At 44.4% G+C, this 20,843-nt stretch overlaps 1 protein-coding gene across 10 annotated transcripts in view; it reads left to right on the forward strand.

Moving 5' to 3' along the window:
• The window catches only part of IMPDH1 (inosine monophosphate dehydrogenase 1), a 166,588-nt gene extending 145,937 nt beyond the window's left edge, over positions 1-20,651 (forward strand). For 4 of the 10 annotated variants that reach the window (XM_075599296.1, XM_075599302.1, XM_075599301.1 and 1 more), the window contains 9 exons: positions 397-596; positions 1,881-1,971; positions 2,534-2,629; positions 5,902-6,045; positions 8,359-8,503; positions 9,118-9,261; positions 11,180-11,263; positions 15,920-15,936; positions 19,912-20,651. In XM_075599296.1, coding sequence (XP_075455411.1) covers positions 397-596; positions 1,881-1,971; positions 2,534-2,629; positions 5,902-6,045; positions 8,359-8,503; positions 9,118-9,261; positions 11,180-11,263; positions 15,920-15,936; positions 19,912-20,003 — 1,013 coding nt within the window. In that variant the 3' untranslated portion in view covers positions 20,004-20,651. The remainder of the gene's footprint in view (positions 1-396; positions 597-1,880; positions 1,972-2,533; positions 2,630-5,901; positions 6,046-8,358; positions 8,504-9,117; positions 9,262-11,179; positions 11,264-15,919; positions 15,937-19,911) is intronic. The other 6 variants (XM_075599298.1, XM_075599305.1, XM_075599304.1 and 3 more) reach the window with 3 other exon arrangements.
• The last annotated feature ends 192 nt before the right edge of the window (positions 20,652-20,843 follow it).

The following is a 20,843-nucleotide window of genomic DNA, read 5'->3' on the forward strand; positions in this document are numbered from 1 at the left end:
CATGGCAGCACACATTTCTATCCGAGCATAATAATAACATAACTGGCAAAGTTGCTAGAAAGGTGAGCAACACGTTGCTTTACAATGCTTTGCTGGCTCCTCTGACTGAAGGGGTTAATGAATAGGCTACAGATGCCTTATGTATCACCAGGAACCTCCTGTCTCGTTATCAATCAGAATACAGAGTGCTGTACTGAAATTAGGACTAGAATACAGCAAAGTAACTTATAAGTAGCTCTATACAAATGAAACTTGATTAATATAACACATTGTACAAGGTGCCCACTAGTGTTGTTTCCTGTGAATCACACCACAGTATCTAAGGCCGCCAGAGAAAGGCTATTACTAGCACTGATGCTCCCCAAAGCCTCTTCATTTGCACCTTTCTCTGTGCAGGAAAGCTGCCCATCGTAAATGATAGTGATGAACTGGTCGCGATCATCGCCCGCACCGACCTGAAGAAGAACAGGGACTACCCACTGGCTTCCAAAGACTGCAGGAAGCAGCTGCTGTGCGGTGCGGCCATTGGAACAAGAGAAGATGACAAATACCGACTGGATCTGCTCATGCAAGCCGGGGTGGATGTGGTCGTTCTGGTGGGTATAAGAAGTGCCCCTACATTTTTTACAAAGTTGGCATATTGCTTGTAGGAGAATAATCAATACAATACCTATATTCTATTCTACTAATAGTTCAGTTAAAACTTTTTGACAAAATTGATATTTACCGTTAGACCAGCATCCGACAAAAGTTTGTTAAAGAAAAGCCTAATTGTTGGGCAATAAGGATATTTAGGATGGGCCTTCCTATATAGCCCTGTTCTCATATATAGGATCATGGGCAAATCATTAGTGTAACTTACATTCATTTCTAGCTGTGGACATGCACAATAACTGCTGTAGAATATTCAGGTACATTAGTAACTCCGTAACATTGATCTATCGAAGCTTTGTTTTCGGTCTAAAACGGTACAAATATTATAGGGGGCAATATACACTGAAACGTGCCATTTCTGAGGCGTGTTTGGATTTATTCTTTCTTTTCGTTGAAAATTAAAGGACAACTTAACTTTTCATTGAGGCGTTATGAGATTGCTCTTACTAAAATAGGACGTTCCTGTGATAAATTGTAAGTTTCTCACTTGTACTCATTTCAGAAAAGTATCATTTATCAAAGCTAACACCCATTCTAGTATACCCCGGGGTTTCCTGAAAGCATCCTGAGACGTTTAGTTGGAAGGTGAAAGTGACAAATATATGAACTACGAATATTTAACATGTTAATGTTTGTTCAACTATTTCTTATGGTAATACAATGTTATTTGCTAGAAGGCCAGATACAAATGACATTTACTTTTGTTTTCTTTACAAATGTATAATTTTTGTTTGCCATAATGCAACCAACATGAAGTTTAGTAAAGGCTCAATTCCATTATTATCAGTACTTCTATCATTTCCTGGTACGTTGTTTAACAATTTGCAGATTGACATCCTATATAAAGTACTCATGAATATTCCCTGTGTTTACATTTTTACTGTGCTATTTGTGAGTCATTTGTTAACAATGGTGCTTGCTTCGTTTGAAAATGAGGACACTTTTGGAAAGTCATTTAATTTGTGGCTTTTGTTTTGGCCGAGCAATCTAGTTGATGCTTAGTAAGACTAAACATCATACTGATAATTTCCCCATTTTCAGTTACTACGATAGTTCTCTTATTTGTCCTGATCACCCTAACAGGGAAGCTCACTGTGTTTTTACACTAAAATCCAATTAAAGTTGGCTTTATACTGTACTACTACTTCTACAGATAAATAGATCAACCCATTTATCAGACCACTATTTTTCCTTCTTACCCACAGTTGTCCTTTCTGTTTTGACAGGACTCATCTCAGGGGAATTCTGTTTATCAGATAAACATGATCCATTACATCAAACAAAAGTACTCTGAGCTGCAGGTGGTTGGTGGAAATGGTGAGTTCTCACAAATTCGAACTGATCGTGTTGGTGTCAGGACAAATTAGGATTTTTACAGATTTATAACAGGAGCCCCGAACGATTGCCAGTTTAGTTAAGAATGTAGCATTATACTTTGTCTCATGCTTTACATATATAAAAAAGGAAAGAGGGGGAGGGATAGCATTGCTGCTTTAACAAAGCGGTCCTGGGCACCTAAAATACAGTGTGAGCTTATGGCTGTGATAAGTTCAGAGATAATAAAACAAGTGTATGCCAATCTCTGTTGAAACCGTTCTGAAGGTATATTACACCTGCTGTGGGTATGTGCTGGAAGCAAATACAGTAAGCAGCTATAAAACTAGCATTGAGATTGCCACAATGTAACTGTAAAGACCAAACAATAGTAAAAGCTACAGTTTAAATTCTTTCTGTTTCAGGCTCCCATCTGGTTTATGTGTAAAATGTGTGCCTGTCCTGTTTACTGTTTATTATATAGTGATATATAGAAATTGTATAGATTTTACATTGCGTTCACGTTTCGCAGTTGTGATTTATACGCTTCTCTCTTGGCCTGCAGTGGTGACCGCAGCGCAAGCTAAGAATCTGATTGATGCCGGTGTGGACGCTCTGCGTGTAGGGATGGGATGTGGATCCATATGCATCACGCAGGAAGGTCAGCTGAACACTTTACCCCAATTACTGCAATTCCTCCGTCTCACTTCCTCTCTCTGCCACGGAGATCTTAAAAGAAGCTGTAAAATGGAATGTGAGCCTAGAGATCTAAGGAAAGTCTCTGCATCGGGTAACTGAAAGTGTACTAGCACACGCGTGGATAGGTTAGTGTACTAGCACACGCGTGGATAGGTTAGTGTACTAGCACACGCGTGGATAGGTTAGTGTACTAGCACACGCGTGGATAGGTTAGTGTACTAGCACACGCGTGGATAGGTTAGTGTACTAGCGCACGCGTGGATAGGTTAGTGGATGGGTTAGTGTACTAGCGCACGCGTGGATAGGTTAGTGTACTAGCGCACGCGTGGATGGGTTAGTGTACTAGCGCACGCGTGGATGGGTTAGTGTACCAGCGCACGCGTGGATGGGTTAGTGTACCAGCGCACGCGTGGATGGGTTAGTGTACCAGCGCACGCGTGGATGGGTTAGTGTACCAGCGCACGCGTGGATGGGTTAGTGTACCAGCGCACGCGTGGATGGGTTAGTGTACCAGCGCACGCGTGGATGGGTTAGTGTACCAGCGCACGCGTGGATGGGTTAGTGCACCAGCGCACGCGTGGATGGGTTAGTGCACCAGCGCACGCGTGGATGGGTTAGTGCACCAGCGCACGCGTGGATAGGTTAGTGCACCAGCGCACGCGTGGATGGGTTACTGTACCAGCGCACGCGTGGATGGGTTAGTGTACCAGCGCACGCGTGGATGGGTTAGTGTACCAGCGCACGCGTGGATGGGTTAGTGTACCAGCTCACGCGTGGATGGGTTAGTGTACCAGCGCACGCGTGGATGGGTTAGTGTACCAGCGCACGCGTGGATGGGTTAGTGTACCAGCTCACGCGTGGATGGGTTAGTGCACCAGCGCACGCGTGGATGGGTTAGTGCACCAGCGCACGCGTGGATGGGTTAGTGTACCAGCGCACGCGTGGATGGGTTAGTGTACCAGCGCACGCGTGGATGGGTTAGTGTACCAGCGCACGCGTGGATGGGTTAGTGCACCAGCGCACGCGTGGATGGGTTAGTGCACCAGCGCACGCGTGGATGGGTTAGTGCACCAGCGCACGCGTGGATGGGTTAGTGCACCAGCGCACGCGTGGATGGGTTAGTGCACCAGCGCACGCGTGGATGGGTTAGTGCACCAGCGCACGCGTGGATGGGTTAGTGCACCAGCTCACGCGTGGATGGGTTAGTGCACCAGCTCACGCGTGGATGGGTTAGTGCACCAGCTCACGCGTGGATGGGTTAGTGCACCAGCTCACGCGTGGATGGGTTAGTGCACCAGCTCACGCGTGGATGGGTTAGTGCACCAGCTCACGCGTGGATGGGTTAGTGCACCAGCTCACGCGTGGATGGGTTAGTGCACCAGCTCACGCGTGGATGGGTTAGTGCACCAGCTCACGCGTGGATGGGTTAGTGCACCAGCTCACGCGTGGATGGGTTAGTGCACCAGCTCACGCGTGGATGGGTTAGTGCACCAGCGCACGCGTGGATGGGTTAGTGCACCAGCGCACGCGTGGATGGGTTAGTGCACCAGCGCACGCGTGGATGGGTTAGTGCACCAGCGCACGCGTGGATGGGTTAGTGCACCAGCTCACGCGTGGATGGGTTAGTGCACCAGCGCACGCGTGGATGGGTTAGTGCACCAGCTCACGCGTGGATGGGTTAGTGCACCAGCTCACGCGTGGATGGGTTAGTGCACCAGCTCACGCGTGGATGGGTTAGTGCACCAGCGCACGCGTGGATGGGTTAGTGCACCAGCGCACGCGTGGAAGGGTTAGTGCACCAGCGCACGCGTGGGTGGGTTAGTGCACCAGCGCACGCGTGGGTGGGTTAGTGCACCAGCGCACGCGTGGGTGGGTTAGTGCACCAGCGCACGCGTGGGTGGGTTAGTGCACCAGCGCACGCGTGGGTGGGTTAGTGCACCAGCGCACGCGTGGGTGGGTTAGTGCACCAGCGCACGCGTGGGTGGGTTAGTGCACCAGCGCACGCGTGGGTGGGTTAGTGCACCAGCGCACGCGTGGATGGGTTAAGTGCACCAGCGCACGCGTGGATGGGTTAGTGCACCAGCGCACGCGTGGATGGGTTAAGTGCACCAGCGCACGCGTGGATGGGTTAAGTGCACCAGCGCACGCGTGGATGGGTTAAGTGCACCAGCGCACGCGTGGATGGGTTACTGTACTAGCAGTAGCGGTTCAGCCAAAGAGGGCGAACCAGCCGCGTGACGTCATGGCCGCACCCCCGCCATTCCCCTCCCCTGTCAGATCTCCTGCTCCTCACTGAATGCTGAACCGGAGACCGCTGATAGCGGCTCTCACACGCGCCGCCGGGTGCGCGTGCAGCAGTGTACCCTGGGGCCGTAGCCTAAGCATGGAAATTCAAAAGCTACTTGATATGCATGTGTGTTTTCTCTGAATAATATACTCTGATAAATGCGTTTGTTGTATAGTTTTAGCATGTAAACAAGTATTTATGTTTTGAAGTACACACTCTGTCCCTCTGTATCAAAGTAACACTTTTTTTCTCTAAAATAGCTCCAGTACCTAACTCTATCTGTACGATTATTTATTTATAGAAATGTGTGTTGAAAAACCTCCTATGGCGCTGAGGATGAATGGATGGAAATAATACATTGAGAGCTACCTCTGGTTCTCACGTATGTCCTGGGCACAGAGTTATAACAATACATGATTACATTAAAAGAACTGAGGTTATATGGTCAGTCACAGACATTTCATGGGCAGAGTTGGAAAATTGGGTACAGGGGATAAAGGGGCTGGTGCGTTTCAGATTGGAATAGAGCAGCTTTAACATCACCAAATATCAGCAAACGGCTCGCACCCTTTAGCTGCCCTTTAACTGCGCCAAAGGCTGGCTGCCTTTGGGGCGACGCAGATGTACACTGATGGGGTTCAGATTGAATCCAACTGCGAATTCAAAGTTCTTTGTCCTCTGGGCTCATTAACATTACAGTGGGTAGGGTTGACGTTACACAAAGTACAAGCAAATGTTAACCCTTAGCATGCTGGTCCTGTGCAGAGCTCTTGGGAAGTCCCATCAGGCTGTCCGCCTCTGGGGCAACGCAGATGTACACTGGGGTGGTTGAAATTCAATGCAGCTACATCCACATCCCAAGCAGATTCTGTCCCATGTGTTTTTATTTGTATTTAGTATTGCAAAGTGAGACTGAGAGACCCATTTAAGTGTGCTTGTGTTTTCAGTGATGGCCTGTGGCAGGCCTCAAGGTACGGCAGTATATAAAGTGGCAGAGTATGCCCGCAGGTTCGGAGTTCCTGTCATGGCCGATGGAGGGATCCAGACTGTGGGACATGTGGTGAAAGCTTTGGCTCTTGGGGCTTCTACAGGTAAATGTTAACAATGAGCGCGGATGTTAGTCACATATATGTTTACGACTAATACTGGTCTAGGACATTTGTTCTTGACCAAATCTCCAGCGTTAGCCCCTCGCTGCAGGGACGTCTTGCCGCCGGCCGCTTTGCAGCCAAGGTAAGTACCTAACCTTGCCCTAAAATCGTAACCCCTAATACTAACACTACCTCTAGATCAAAAGGCAAAACAGTACACGGTGTTATATCGGCTGTGTCTTGCTCACTCGTGCGATGGTTGCGTTGGTATGGAGAGAAGGGTGCTGCTTAGGATGGTGAGAGTATGTATAAAGGAGGAGTCTGTGGGTGGAGCCCGCGGGAGGAAGAGGTCCTATCTAACGCACACCATGCAGGGGTAACAGTATCTGAAAATTATTTCTATTGGTAATGTACCTTTAAAAAGATGGGAGACCTGCAGCTGTACTCACATAATTCTAGTTAAGAGTTAATAACAGAGAGTAAAAAAATCACACTGTGTGAAGTGGGCGGACAGGTGATTAGCTAATAAATAAGGATAGCTAACATAAAGGGAACAGGCTAAAATGATAACAGGAGCAGCCTGTGAGTGGGGTTAGAGGTATTAGCCTTTGTAGGGCAGGCAGTTTGTTTTCAGGGAAAATACAGTATTTGCATAGTTGGGATCCACAGTTCAGTTCCTTGTTTGGTGTTGCCTGTGTAATCGCACAGATCAGCGTGAGATGGAACATGGGAACATTGCAGTTGAAAATAAAGGAATCTGTTGCTGCAGTTTTGCTTAAATCCGCCGGGTGGCAGTAGAGTTCAGCAGTTTCTTTTCTTTGCTGTCTTTTATTGGCAGTGTATCTAGTGTGACAGCACTAAAATAGGACAAATCTATGCTGTCTAACCGTAGGAACACATGTTGGCTATGCTTCCGGTGAATCCTGTGTGTTAGTGCCTGTGGCACTTAGATCAGCTGTGGTTGGTAATAGACAAAGAACGGCATTTACCAGTTCAACTGATGGTTTTATTTATTTTTTAAATGGTGGATTTGTATTTTGGCCCTTTCGGGCCAGTAATAGATGGTGCAAGGGAGTCTGATACAGTCACCTTCGTGTATTAAGGCTTTAGTTACAAGTATACCAGCCCCCAGATTCATATCATTTGGCGTAGTTTACGGTCGCACTGGCTCGGTCTAAGGCACCTCGTTTAAATGTTGCCAGTAAAGATATCAGTTCCTACCTAAGCAAAGTCTCTCCACAGGTAGGGACGCGCTGAATGTCCGGCGCGACCTCTCCCACACTCTGTGCTGGTGTCACACACTGGCAACGTGCACCGACGTACGCTTCACGTTAGTTTACGCTTTCTCAAGATACTTGAGAAAGCGTAAACTAACGTGAAACGTCCGTCGCCTTAATAAAGGATCTACATTTCAGTTTGCACCTGGCCTTTTATTTTTAGGCAATCTTTGGCCACGCTTACAGTGGGCGCGCAAAAGCGGCGCGAACAGCAGACCTCTTTGAGGCTGCCCGTAGTGCGCCCGACCACGCAAGCGATTAACAGTGGCCACGCGGCAGATATTAGAAAAGACTAATCATTTTGACTTTTTGCGCGACAGCCGGGTCACGTGTGCGGTTCAGCCAATGTTGGCTACCGCTCACGTGATGTCACGGCCACGCCTCCCCTTCGCGCAAAACCTGTGGGCATAAATCGCTCAAGCGACATGCGCTCCGTCGCGCGCACCCACTACAAACGCGGCCTACATGGTCACTCCCAAGCATTAATTTTATGGTCACCATTGGTAGTCTCTGTGAACGACGTGATTAAATACGGATGTTCAAAATATGCCCCACTAAAGACTCGCGTAGTAATGCCCCTGTTTGCCAACATTTAACTCTTTGCATTCTGATATTGGTCACGTGGGAGCCCTATTGTAAATGCCAAGTAGAAGACCTGAATGTTGTCAAATCGACCATGGCAAATCTAATACTATAACATTATAATGTTTTACGGGTGCGCACAGACAATGCTATTGAATTTGATTTAAGATGTGACAACAGGGATATTCAAATTATTTGTAGGTACTAAGAAGTTATCAACAATTTTATAGTTGCACTAAATTTAAATGGACGATACATACGATCTTTTATAAATTCCCATATCATAGTTGTCAGTGATATGGGTAATGGCAGTGTAGGAAATGTAATATAGCGTGTGTTCATATTACTGAGGTCCCAATATAATGGTGCCCATTGAACTGGACCTTTGTAGGCCTCTGTTTATTATTATTATTGCGTGTTCTTCATTGCTCCTCTTCCCCCTGCAATCCCTTAGTAATGATGGGCTCCTTGCTGGCTGCCACCACAGAGGCGCCAGGTGAATATTTCTTCTCCGACGGTGTGAGACTGAAGAAGTACAGAGGGATGGGCTCATTGGATGCCATGGAGAAGAATACCAGCAGCCAGAAGCGATACTTCAGGTCTCTTAACATCTTCGTATTCAAATATCACACTTTGTTCTAAAATGTTTCCTCTGTATAAATGCTTCGGTTGTATTGTGGTATTGGGTGTACAGGGTTGTCATGCTGGATTAACGTGAGCACAGAGACTGGGGGCGGTTTGTTAGTGCTGACACGCGTCTTGCTGCGGCAAATGAATAGTAACCATAACTTTCAGTTTCACTTCAGAGCGGGATGTCTCAGATCCACAGGTGCACACACTTTTGTATGTATATGTGAACACACACGTCCTAAAAATTATCTGCTGGGGACTGATTAAGCTACAGAAACATAGCAAAATATTATTGAGTGTCATTTTTTTGGAATGGGAGCTGTTCTATTTAGGGACGAATATGCATCATAATATGAACTTGGCTCTAAATGCATTTTGGAAATGGATTGCTTCTTTAGTTGTAAAATCGGTGAGAAATCTTTACAAGAAATAATTGTGACCTGGAACTTCAAACCATTTCATGCATCTTTATCAAAAACAGCAGCTTATGGTGATTAGAATTCGGTGTTTATTTCTGCTTCTGTTACTCGTGTCCAGGTTAAATGTTTCATAACGTTGCCGGTTTGACTTTGCTTTCCTGTAGTGAAGGCGATAAAGTGAAAGTGGCCCAGGGAGTATCTGGTTCCATTCAAGACAAGGGTTCCATCCACAAGTTTGCACCATACCTGATTGCAGGGATTCAGCATGGCTGCCAAGACATAGGAGCCAAGAGCCTTTCCATACTGCGGTAAATACCATATATATGTCATCCCTGTGCCTACTAACCACACACTCCCAAAATTCTACAGTGCGGATGAAACGGTGAATCCACTTTGTTACAAATATATTTCAACATCCGGTTCAGACACAAATGTCAGACTGGCATGGCATGCAGAGTTCAATAAAAGCTAAAAACAAACAAAGCTAGGTATCAAGAAGTGAGGCTCTGATTTATACATTTCTGTCATGTTAAAACTTAACTCTGCCCCAATCACTGAGAATGTTAAATTGCTCCTCCATGCGGTCAGCTTTTACCTGGGTACTGGCTGGTACGTGCGCCTGAATTGTGAAATAACCAGTACACAATGGCAGTTTCAAAGGGTGGTATTTGTCGCATTATAATTTACATACTATACTATGAGAGTTGTGCACTGTCTTTCTTTTCTTTCATGTCACCTAAGGGCCGTTCTAGAGTGTGTGCGGCCGTGCGAACGCGCGTATGTGCGCGTGTGATTGATGAGTTTTGAAATAAACAATTTACTAAAGTATTTCTTTATTTAACATTGTACATACATACACATACATACACACATACATACACACATACATACACATACATACACACACAGATGCCAGGGCGCGCGCACAGCGTAGCGCGCGCACACAGTATAGAACAGCCCTAAGATTCTGAGCCATCTACCCTGACCAGCAGCAGACTCTCATTCCTTATTGTATAAGGTTATTTATTCATTACTAGCACAAGTCACTGATTTGTCTTTAACCTTGCTGTATTTTCCTGTGTGTGCACTAATACTTGTATACTCACTTAAGTCTTTCATAGACCTTCATATTTGTTATCACTTTTAATACTACAAATTGGTGCGCAGTTTTTTCTCTATATTAACACAATGGCAGTGTAGGAAATGTAATATAGAGGGGTTCATCTTACTGAGGTTCCAATATAATGGTGCCCATTGAACTGGGCCTTTTTAGGTCTCTGTTAAATGATTTCGTTTTCTTCAGCTGTGCTCACGTTCAGTGGAGCAGTGAATGTTCTCCCCCTAGAAAACCAGCACAAATGGCCCCTGGCCTGCCAGCCCTCATGGAATTTAGGGAACACCGCAAGGGCAGCTTGGGAGTTAAGAGGAAGTCCCACATAGCAGGTCAATAATGATATATTGATATATTTTTTAATTAAGTAGAAATAGCTTTGTTTGTCCAGTTGCTATAGTGCAGAGTAAATGAGTACTTAAGTATTGGATTATACCTTTTTTATTTGGCCTAACAATTGATATTATAAGACGAGCTTTTGCGAGTTCTCCTCTCTTCCGCAATACTGATATACAGAGATTCCAGGAGTTGAACACAGATGTAAAAATAATAGATAATCTAAGACGGGAGGTGCTGGTCTTAAAATACCTTTTTTTATTTGGACTAACAATTGATATCACCTAATACTGATGTACTGTACTCTTTGTTTAAACATCTTGGTATAACTGGCTTCCTTAATCACTATTAAAGTAATAAAGTAACTATTTGTACCTCTTGTATCTTGTGAAAAATGAATATGCTTTGCTCTTCTCTAAGAGCACTGGATTCAAGTGTATCGACTAATTACGTTTATCTGTGTCTAATGGCTTCATAATTACTGTGCAAACAAAGAGCAGAGCGTAAAGGACTGTCATCTCGGAAAGACATTGTAAAAACTGAGTCATTGGCTTAAAATGGCATTGTTAAAAGTTGAAGACAAATATTTAAAAGTACTCCTGTCTCAGTGAGCTACATGTAACATATTATACATGTCTCTTGGTTCATTTTGTCCTAGCCAGGTTTGAATGAAGTTAAACTATTCTTAACCAGTTTTTAGAAAACCAGTTCTTAAAATATACCATGTACACGCCGGACGGACTCTGACATGTGATGTGACTTATTTTTATTCTCCTCAGCTCCATGATGTATTCAGGGGAACTCAAGCTAGAGAAGAGGACCATGTCTGCCCAAGTAGAAGGAGGAGTCCACGGTCTCCATTCGTAAGTTCTTGCCCGTGATGTATGTGATCATACAGTGACTTCATTTGATCTTTATACAGTGCCGATGATGTATGTCCTCTTGTCTCAGGCACTCACTGATTGCGAACGACACAGAAAACGGATTAATATGACCTGACTAGACACACGCTTTTATCAGAGGAAAGTTACCCAGGCGTTAAACTGCAAACACATTTAATATCATCTGTGGATTTGTTGTGACTGCTTTCTGCCGTGGAATAGACATCCCGGTATCACCTACAGAAGTAGTAGAGCTGGTTTTATGCACAGCGCAGTTTTGGGGTGATCTATCAAGGTTTTCGCACAGATTACGCCAGGACTACCACACTTACTTGAAGGAATATTTTTATTTTTCAGTTTCTCACCATAGTTACCTGATTTGTGTACATTTGTGTATAACTTTTGTTTGGGAAAAGGGAGCCTGTACGCAAACTGCGGCGCTGTCAAAGCTTAGCGTCCTTGTTAAAGTAGCGCATGTGTATTTAAGCCCCCAATACCTGCACTACGTTAACCCCGCAAACTACCATTCCCAATAGAGACTCGAAACCACGAGCTCTTATGCAAATTACGTGCAGAGTCCCTACTCCAGGACGGAAGTTATGCAAAAATCATCTCCGGCCGGGTGTTGCAGAAGACGCGTTACTGCGCGCCAGGGATTAGTATAACGGGCGCCGCATCTATATGAGCAGAGGATGGATACAGGGGGTGAATGTTACATGAAACGGGTGATTCCCGTGTTGGTTAGTGAGCACTGGACATTATGTAACACAATCCTTCCCTAAAGAATGACATTCAGGCAGTAGGTATCTGATCAGCTGACCGTAATGAAGCTCACATTTGAGCATCACCATTCCGGAAATAATCATATTGTGTGTTGCTATAATTACTCACTTTTCTGCTGCTCTCTAACCCAGGGGAGCTGAACTCCAGTCCTCAAGCCCCACCAACAGGACAGGTTTTCAGGATATCCCTGCTTCAGCACAGGTGGCTCAATCGATTGAGCCGCCTGTGCTGAAGCTGGGATATCCTGAAAACCTGTCCTGTTGGGGGGAGCCTTGAGGACTGCAGTGGAGCCCCCCTGTTCTAACCCATGAAAATACCCAGCAGCAGCGCAGCTGTGCAGTGGAGACCAGTAATAATGGTCAGCAGCTGTGCAGTGGAGACCAGTAATAATGGTCAACAGCTGTGATCCCCAATTATTTTTACTTTTTTCTATTCCATAGATGAAGATTTAAGTACACGTTTCATAGTGTTCATGTTTCAAGAGTAACCTTATTAAACATTCAATGTTGCAAACAGAGACTGTTGGAAGAAGGTGGAAATGAAAACCTTGTTAAAAATAGACATTTGACATACACAATACTGTATTTGAGTTGGCAACGTTTATTGATGACCATTCAGCACAGGTTTACTGTACAGTATCTTTTGATGTGTATCCCCAGTATCTTGGGTTTCCAGTAAGGGGTTATCCTATGAATGGGATTTTCAGCTCTGTTGCATTGGTTCCTGTTTGGTTTATACAATATTATGTCTGATTTGAAAGTCAAGACCTACACTTGACTATTTTAACATATAAGTCTGTAGAGGACAGCGGTGACGTTTATTATTGATTTTAGCCACAGATTATCTCAATCACTTCACACCAGTGCTTCAGTTCATTAGAATATAGTAATATAGTAAATGAAATTCTGATTACGCTTAAGTTTGTCATTTATCAGAGTTTTTCATCTAGAAAACTAGGGCAGAACTATTGCAAAAACACTCAACCAGATTTGGCAAACAGGAACATCTTGTTGGTTTGAATGGGAATGCTTTCCCATAAAGCAGCAGTCCAAGCTGCCATTTGTTTATTTTTAAAATTTCCCCTTTAATATGTGGATCAATAAAACCACACTTACACAATACACATAATTAGCTAAGTTGCCGATCGATCTGCGACGATTCGACTTGGGGGTTCACTAAATAGCTGTCAGTGCAGCAGAAGAGGGCCAAAGATGCAAAGTTCTGTAGGGAAGATCATGTGACCAGGCAGTAACTAGATATAATTGGTGCACTGCTAGAGAGGGCAGGGCTCAAAAAGGGGTATGCCAGAGCCTGTTTCAGAAGAGGATGAGGATGTGACTTTGTATATGGTTGCTATAGAAACAAACGTCTTATTACATTATAATACATTAAAAATGTCATTCATAATATTTTTTTCTGTTTTTTTAAATGTTACAAGTATTTTCTCATAGTACAGAACTGATTTATTTGAATAAATAAAAAAATAAAAAAAGTAGGATATTGCTTGGTCTGTATCTTTAATAAATGCAGTGCAGTTTTTTTGCCCCAGCTTTGAAGTTGGGAGATAAAACATCATGTTCTTGTACTAATACGTTAATTTATCATACTTTATAATGACCGTAACATCTCCCTGCCTTGTTATGTTGTCATAATTCTACATTTCATACGCTGCTTCTGTGCAGCTTTGCTCTGCTCTATAGTTGTTCTAGACTGTTTAAAGTGCACTGTGTGGAGGTTTAGCACTGCTTCTAACCAATATCTCTACACAGCCTAATATAATATGGGGTCTACCTCTATGGGAACAAATCTGATACTAGTCCAAAAGACCTCCATAAGTGGTGAAATATCTGTCCCAACCCCAAGAAGAAAAGATGCAGGGCAACTTGTTCCCAAGCTGTTTGTCATGGAGGTCCCTCTATTTCCAGCACTGATTACAGCTGAGACATTTGTTAAGATGATACAGAGAAGAAAGAAAGAAAGCCGAGTTCACTATCATTATAGTGTGCACCTTAGTGCTTTATTAAGAGGCTTAAATAATGACATACTAACTACTAAGCCATCCGATTAGCATTTCCTATATAGAGACGGATGTGGTGGGGAGAGTTTGACTATACACATGTTGCATTACAGTATTTGTAACTGTGTATTTACAGACTGTAGAGATGATGCTCATGTTTTAACCTCCCCAGAGATTCGCATGCTGCTCTACTATAGGATATAGGGTAATTATCGCTGTGGCTTTGCTGTGTAAGGTTTCAGATATTGCAGGCAACGTGTTCCCAGCTCCCGTGGATAACTAGTGGCTTGTTTTCTGGGTTTTTTTGGAGGAGTTATTTTTACTTGGTCAGTTGGTTCTCGTCATGTAAGATATTATTTGCAAGATAGGTCTTGTAAGATGTTATTTGTACTGCATTTTTATTTCTTTTTTACAAAAAGTTATTGGAGACTTTAACCCATAAAGGCAAACAGTCTTATTTTCTTTTTGCCCACTACATAACACTGCGAGTGGCTGAGATTGGAAGTAAGGTGCTATTTACACATGAAAGACCCTTACAGTTTGTCGCGTGGATTTGATCTGATTCCACAGGACGCACGACGTATACAACAACTGCTAGTTAAAAAAAACAATAATCAGGAACTCTCTCTTTCCCCACAACCTCCTCTAAACACGGCAAGTTTAAGCAAATTCTTGTTGTAATTTCAATAGTACAATAAACGAAACACAATAAACAGAATGCCAGGATTTTACATGCACTCCACAATTGCGCCCCCCACACCTGCTCTTATCCCACCCAGCCCCACACCTGCACTTCTCTCCCCCCCACACCTGCACTTCTCTCCCACACTCACCTGTGCTTATTCCCCCACACACACACACACTCCTGCGCTTCTCTCCCCCACACACCTGCACTTCTCTCTCCCATATACACACCTGCACATCTCTCCCCCCCACACCTGTGCTTCTCTCCCTGCCCCCCCCCCCACACACCTGCACTTCTCTCCCCCCCACACCTGCACTTCTCTCCCCCCCACACCTGCACTTCTCTCCCCCCCACACCTGCGCTTCTCTCCCCCCCACACCTGCGCTTCTCTCTCGCCCCCCCCCCCACACCTGCGCTTCTCTCTCGCCCCCCCCCCCCCACACCTGCGCTTCTCTCCCTGCCCCCCCCCCCCACACCTGCGCTTCTCTCCCTTCCCTCCTCCCACACACCTGCACTTCTCTCCCCCATATACACACCTGCACATCTCCCCCCCCCCCACACCTGCGCTTCTCTCCCTTCCCTCCTCCAACACCTGTGCTTCTCTCCCTGCCCCACACACCTGTGCTTCTGCCCCTCCCCCCATCTGTTTCTCTCCCTCCCCCCCACACACCTGCACTTTTGTCCCTCCCTCCACCTGCGCTTCTGTCCCCCACCACACCTGCGCTATTCCCCTCCCACGCCTGCGCATCTCCCGCATACCTCCTCCTCCTCTCCGCCAATCTTTATTTCCCTGCCTCCCTCAGGCCCTACCTGTGGAGCACGGTGCGGGATCCTTCCGTGTCCTACCCTGTACCCAGGCGGCCGGTGACAGAGTTTGTTCCAACTAATTTCCCTGGTCGGCCTGGGAGAGGCCACTGAAGGATCCCACACCCGACCTCCCCTGGTATGGCCTGGGGGAGACAAAGTGACTGCGGATCTGCTGGTTCCGTTCCGGCTCCTCTGTGGCCCTGGTAAACAATATGTACATATAAATGAACTGGCTGACTTGTTGCTCACAATTTAGGTTTGTCTCTTATTTTCTTTCTTTTTTTTTCATCTGGACCCAGGTGACTTTTAATCTTCTCTTTTCTTTTTGCCCTTGCATCCATCCTAGCTATACATTTCTGCCATGTAAGTAACCCGGAGTCCTTTCCCCCCTCTCTTCTCTTAGAAGGCTTATTGTGTTTGTTTTGTTTATGCTTTGAATGCAAAATCACATCTTTTATCTGTTTGATTTGAGTGGAAACCCTGAGGTCAGCAAGAAAACATAATTATTCTAGACCCTGGGTCATATGTAGAATGTGAATAAGTCCAGATAGCTTAACTCGTCCCCTTTTTAAAGCACACAAAGTCCTTTTATTTTCTTCAACTTTATTGGGGGAGTTAATAGAAATAAAAGTACTTGCACAAGGATATAATTGGCAGATTTCTCTTGTCAGGAGAATGACCTTATGATAGGAAGGTGTTCTGCTCAGAGAGGAAGGTAAAAAAGGATTGCCTTTGCAGAGGGAGGAATGGAGGTAGCATACTCACTTAGGCTGCTTGTTAGAAATGAAAGTACACAGGCTGAGGACCAACCTAATACACAGAAAGGGTCAGGGGAACAGGGTTAAACCAACCTCATGGCTGTGAGGATTGGGAGGTTGCTAGGGCAACCAACTAGTGGCTTGTGTAAAAAGGGGAATTATGTTGCACAACAGCAAAGGCTGCTAGAACAGAGGGGAAACATGCAGCTTAACTGGGGAGAACAGGTATCCTGAAAGCTGCAAAGGAACACCGAAAATGTACAATCCTGTTCCAGGACAATAATGGAGAACAAGAGAAGTGAGGTCCTGTTAGAAGCTGCGGTATTTTCAGGAACACTAGGATGTTAGGAACCGCAGAAATATGCTGCCATATCCGAGCGCTTTATTTAAATTGCCAGATAGACCCCAAGCAAACCCAGGGCATTATAAACTTGTGACTTAAATTTTAAAAAAAATAGCTACACATATCGGTTCCTCTGTTATTTGTAGAACCTGGAACCTGGATGTTATTTTATTTCATATCGGTTCCTCTGTTATTCGTAGAACCTGGAACCTGCATGTTATTTTATTTCATATTGGTTCCTCTGTTATTCGTAGAACCTGGAACCTGTATGTTATGTTATTTTATTTCATATCGGTTCCTCTGTTATTCGTAGAACCTGGAACCTGCATGGTATTTTTATTTCGGGCAGATATTTACAATTTGACATTCTCCTGACTAAGTTTCCTGACTAAGTTAAATATGTCAAGTACTATTTTTCTGGAGAACATTTTAGGAACATTTTCTAGTTATTTTCACTTTTAAAGGGAAATTGTCATGCAATATACAGTCTGTCAGGGTTTACCTTTTGAACAATGAGTTGATTTGTTGAAAAAAAGTAGGTACAGCTCAACCCCGTTATAGCGCGCTCCACTACAACGCGAATCGCTTATAACGCGGTCTTAGCATGGCTCCCGTATTGAAAGCCTCCATTTTGCCGCCTTATCTGCATCTCAAATCCTCCATTTTGCCACCTTACGCTCTCCTCTTCCAGCTGTCCACGTGCTCATCTCTCTCCTCTTCCACACAGGACCCAGGACCCTTTCCTATGTTGGTTAAGATTTGTACCTCTACACCACAGAAGCTGTGTGATGTCATAGACATCTAGAAATAGACTTAAGATTTAACATTGACATGTACTCTGTGGCAATGTGTTGTAGAGGATAAATATATTTATAGGGTATGTCTTATCACACCAAGCCTATGGTGTAGAGGTAAGAGGCAAGGCATTGGTATCAGAAGGTCCAGAGTTCAATCCCTGCATGTGTTTTGTACAAAATGTATTAATGTTCAATTCCCACATGGTGTGTGTCTGTGTCTGGTAGTCAATAAAGCATTGAATTGAATGTTTGAAGAAAAAAAAACAATGGCAAAGGAGAGCAGAGAGATGAGAGAGATGAGCACGTGGACAGCTGGAAGAGGAGAGCACCGGTAAGGCGGCAAAATGGAGGAGAATTAAACCTGTAATGAGGAGGGGAGAGAGCTCGATTCCGGTGAAATTTTAACGCGCCCCCGGTTATAACGCGGTCTCGAGGTTGTGGACCTCAAGGGGTTCAGCTGTATTTGAACTTGGTTATGCAAAGTATTCAGAAGTAATATTTAAATATTGATAACCTTAAATCCTCTTTTTATTTACAATCTTGGTGGTAATATCAACACTGAAATATAATATTAAATTGCAGTATTTGCCTTTTTTCTATATTTTAAATACATGTAATGCTTTAGTGACTGAAATATTTTTGTATCCAAATATTTTGATCCATTGTAACCTTCCAAAGACTCAAAATACTCCAGTTCTCAAGGGTCAGGTTTTCAGGATATCCATGCTTCAGCACAGGACACCACCTATGCTGAGGCAGGGATATCCTGAAAACCTGACCTGTTTGTAGCCCTTGAAGACTGGAGTTGGCCACCCCAGCTCTAGAGACTATAAGCTTTAGAGGAAGAGATACAGTAACATAAAAACAAGGCCGTCTTTGTCCAGCTTAACAGCTGGAGAACTAGGGCACCATATAAGGTCCCTGTATGGGTTACTTGGGCCTTTCCACCCATGATCCCAGGTATACTTTGTCCCATATAGCTATAAGGAACTTGCGTAAAAATGGTGGAAACCAAAAAGTAACAAGCTTGCCATGCCCAGTCTTGGTATCTAACGTTTAAGCATGGTGTGAGATTGTAACACTAAAAGGGATCGCCTAAGCCTGTTACAGGCACGGTGGGTGGGGACTTGAACATTTAGGAGATCCAAGCAGCTGTGTTGGAGGCCGTAAAAGGGGGCACTTATATTAAATGGCAGTTTTAAGATAAAATCTTTGTAGTTAGAAAATTATTCTAACAACAAAAACAAATGTTTCCAATATCTCCCTGTACTTGAGAGTATTTTTAGTTTGAATGTGATTTTTAGTTTTACCAGACCATGACTGTACTGTATATTCTATATTCCAGGCCTACGATGTTATTAACATCAGTATCGTTTTCTACCATGCTTTTTCACATGTGTGGGTCAGGCAAATGTTGGCATTGCTGCTGACCGGGGGGGGGGAGGGAGGAAAACCATACCGAATTTTGCTTTACAAGATTACAAGACATGCCATGTTATTACTGAGGATACAGAATTAATCGTGGTTGGAATTGACATGCTAAAGTGAAATTGAACTGCAAGAGATATTTATATTAATTTATATTACATTGATGCAACACTCTCCCTACTCATTTTACCGGATCACAAAATATGGATGGTTAGAGACAATTTAAACTAGATATAATTGACTCTAATATCTTGCGTTACGCTTGCTGCAGATGAGGAATAGTCTATAGCTGTCCAATGCACAAACAAAAAAACCCAAATCAAATGAAAGCCCTGAATTTGTAACTACAGTGCAGGCCGCTGCTTCCTTTCAGTTCCTGTGGCTGATCTCAGTATGTTTGTTGGAAGTCTTGTCAGGGGCTGTAATTAAATGCCTTTACGCTGGACAAAACAAGGACATTTGAACAAACATGTTTGCTTCATTTGTTGGTCATACGCAAGAGAAGGTCTACATGTTGGCATTTAAAATCTTTCCTAGGAATACAGGATTTTGTGTGGATACACAGATGTATTTTTTACATGAACCCTGCTTCTATGATTAAGTACGTGTTAAATCGTAGCATACATATATATCACCAGTTATCCATTCAGTTCTTTAATTGGGAATCAATGTTAACTGTATATAGCCCAGTAAGAGAGTATTTTTCATAGCAGCAATTCCCCCATTCCTGGAATTCCTTTTTGCATAATGGGAATTTGGGGGTTGCCCAGAGCTGAACAGTCCTAATATTTGCCCCGATGTACCCATTGTTCCGGAGATATTTTCACGTTTATATGTGCCAGTAAGATTTTTAAAAAAAGTGCATTTCATCTGGGGCTGGTTATGATTTTTGAGGGGAAAATAAAATTGATTGCCGATTCACTGCTTTAAATCTGTTTAACAAAATCTCTATAGAACAAATAGCCCATTTCTGTCTGTCTTCTCACCCCTTCTCCCCGTCTCTCACTTGCAGTTACGAGAAGCGGCTGTACTGAGACCGGCAGGCGCAGCCACCGCCAATCAACTCCCAACATTCCCACTCCGCTCCCAACCAGACACACGTGAGGCGTAGAAGAGTTCCGGACCCTCTCCTTCCCCCGTTACCCTACAATACAGGGGGGAACAAGCAACTTGCCAATGTTTACTGACTCGCCGCGCGGTGGGAATTTGCACTACGGACACCTTTTCCAGCGGTGTAGGGAAGAGTTCAAGGGTTGAACAACACCGTAACTACTGCCGTTCAATAATGTGCTCGGTCATTGTGAATAACTAGCGGTGCTAGAAAAAGCTTTGTTTGGATTCGCAGCTAATATTTTCTATTTCACCCCACCCAGTTCATTTTACTACTAATTGTTGGTATCCTCGACCCCCCACAGTTCTGCTGGTCCGTCTGGCAGCCAAAGGGTTATTTCATTCGGCACACTCCTAATCCCGAGACATGTTTGAGGTGGTGCGCAGCGAGACACGGACTGCGCTGTAAGAGTGATCTGCCGGGTGATGTCACTGTTATGATCACATGCAATATTCGGCCTTTACAGAAAGAGGTGTGCTGAGATCGGGGGTCAAAGCTTGATGTGTAAATGGGATTCAAAAACAGTAGGATTTATCTAGATCGGGGGCGCTCAAGTCCAGTTTTCAAGACCTCCCCCTCCCCCCAACAGGTCAGGTTTTAAGGCTATCCCAGCTTCAGCACAGATGGCTCAATCAGAGGTTCAGTCTTTGACTGAGCCAGTGATTGAGTCACCTGTGTTAAAGCTGGGATAGCCTTAAAACCTGACCTGTTGGGGGGAAGGTGGGAGGTCTAAAGCTGGGATAGCCTTAAAACCTGACCTGTTGGGGGGAAGGAGGGAGGTATTGAGTACTGGAGTTGAGCGCCCCTTATGGAAATGCAGCCTGGTTGGGTAG

Source organism: Ascaphus truei, chromosome 5 (genome assembly GCF_040206685.1).
Source record: "Ascaphus truei isolate aAscTru1 chromosome 5, aAscTru1.hap1, whole genome shotgun sequence".
In the NCBI taxonomy this organism is placed as follows: Eukaryota; Metazoa; Chordata; class Amphibia; order Anura; family Ascaphidae; genus Ascaphus; species Ascaphus truei.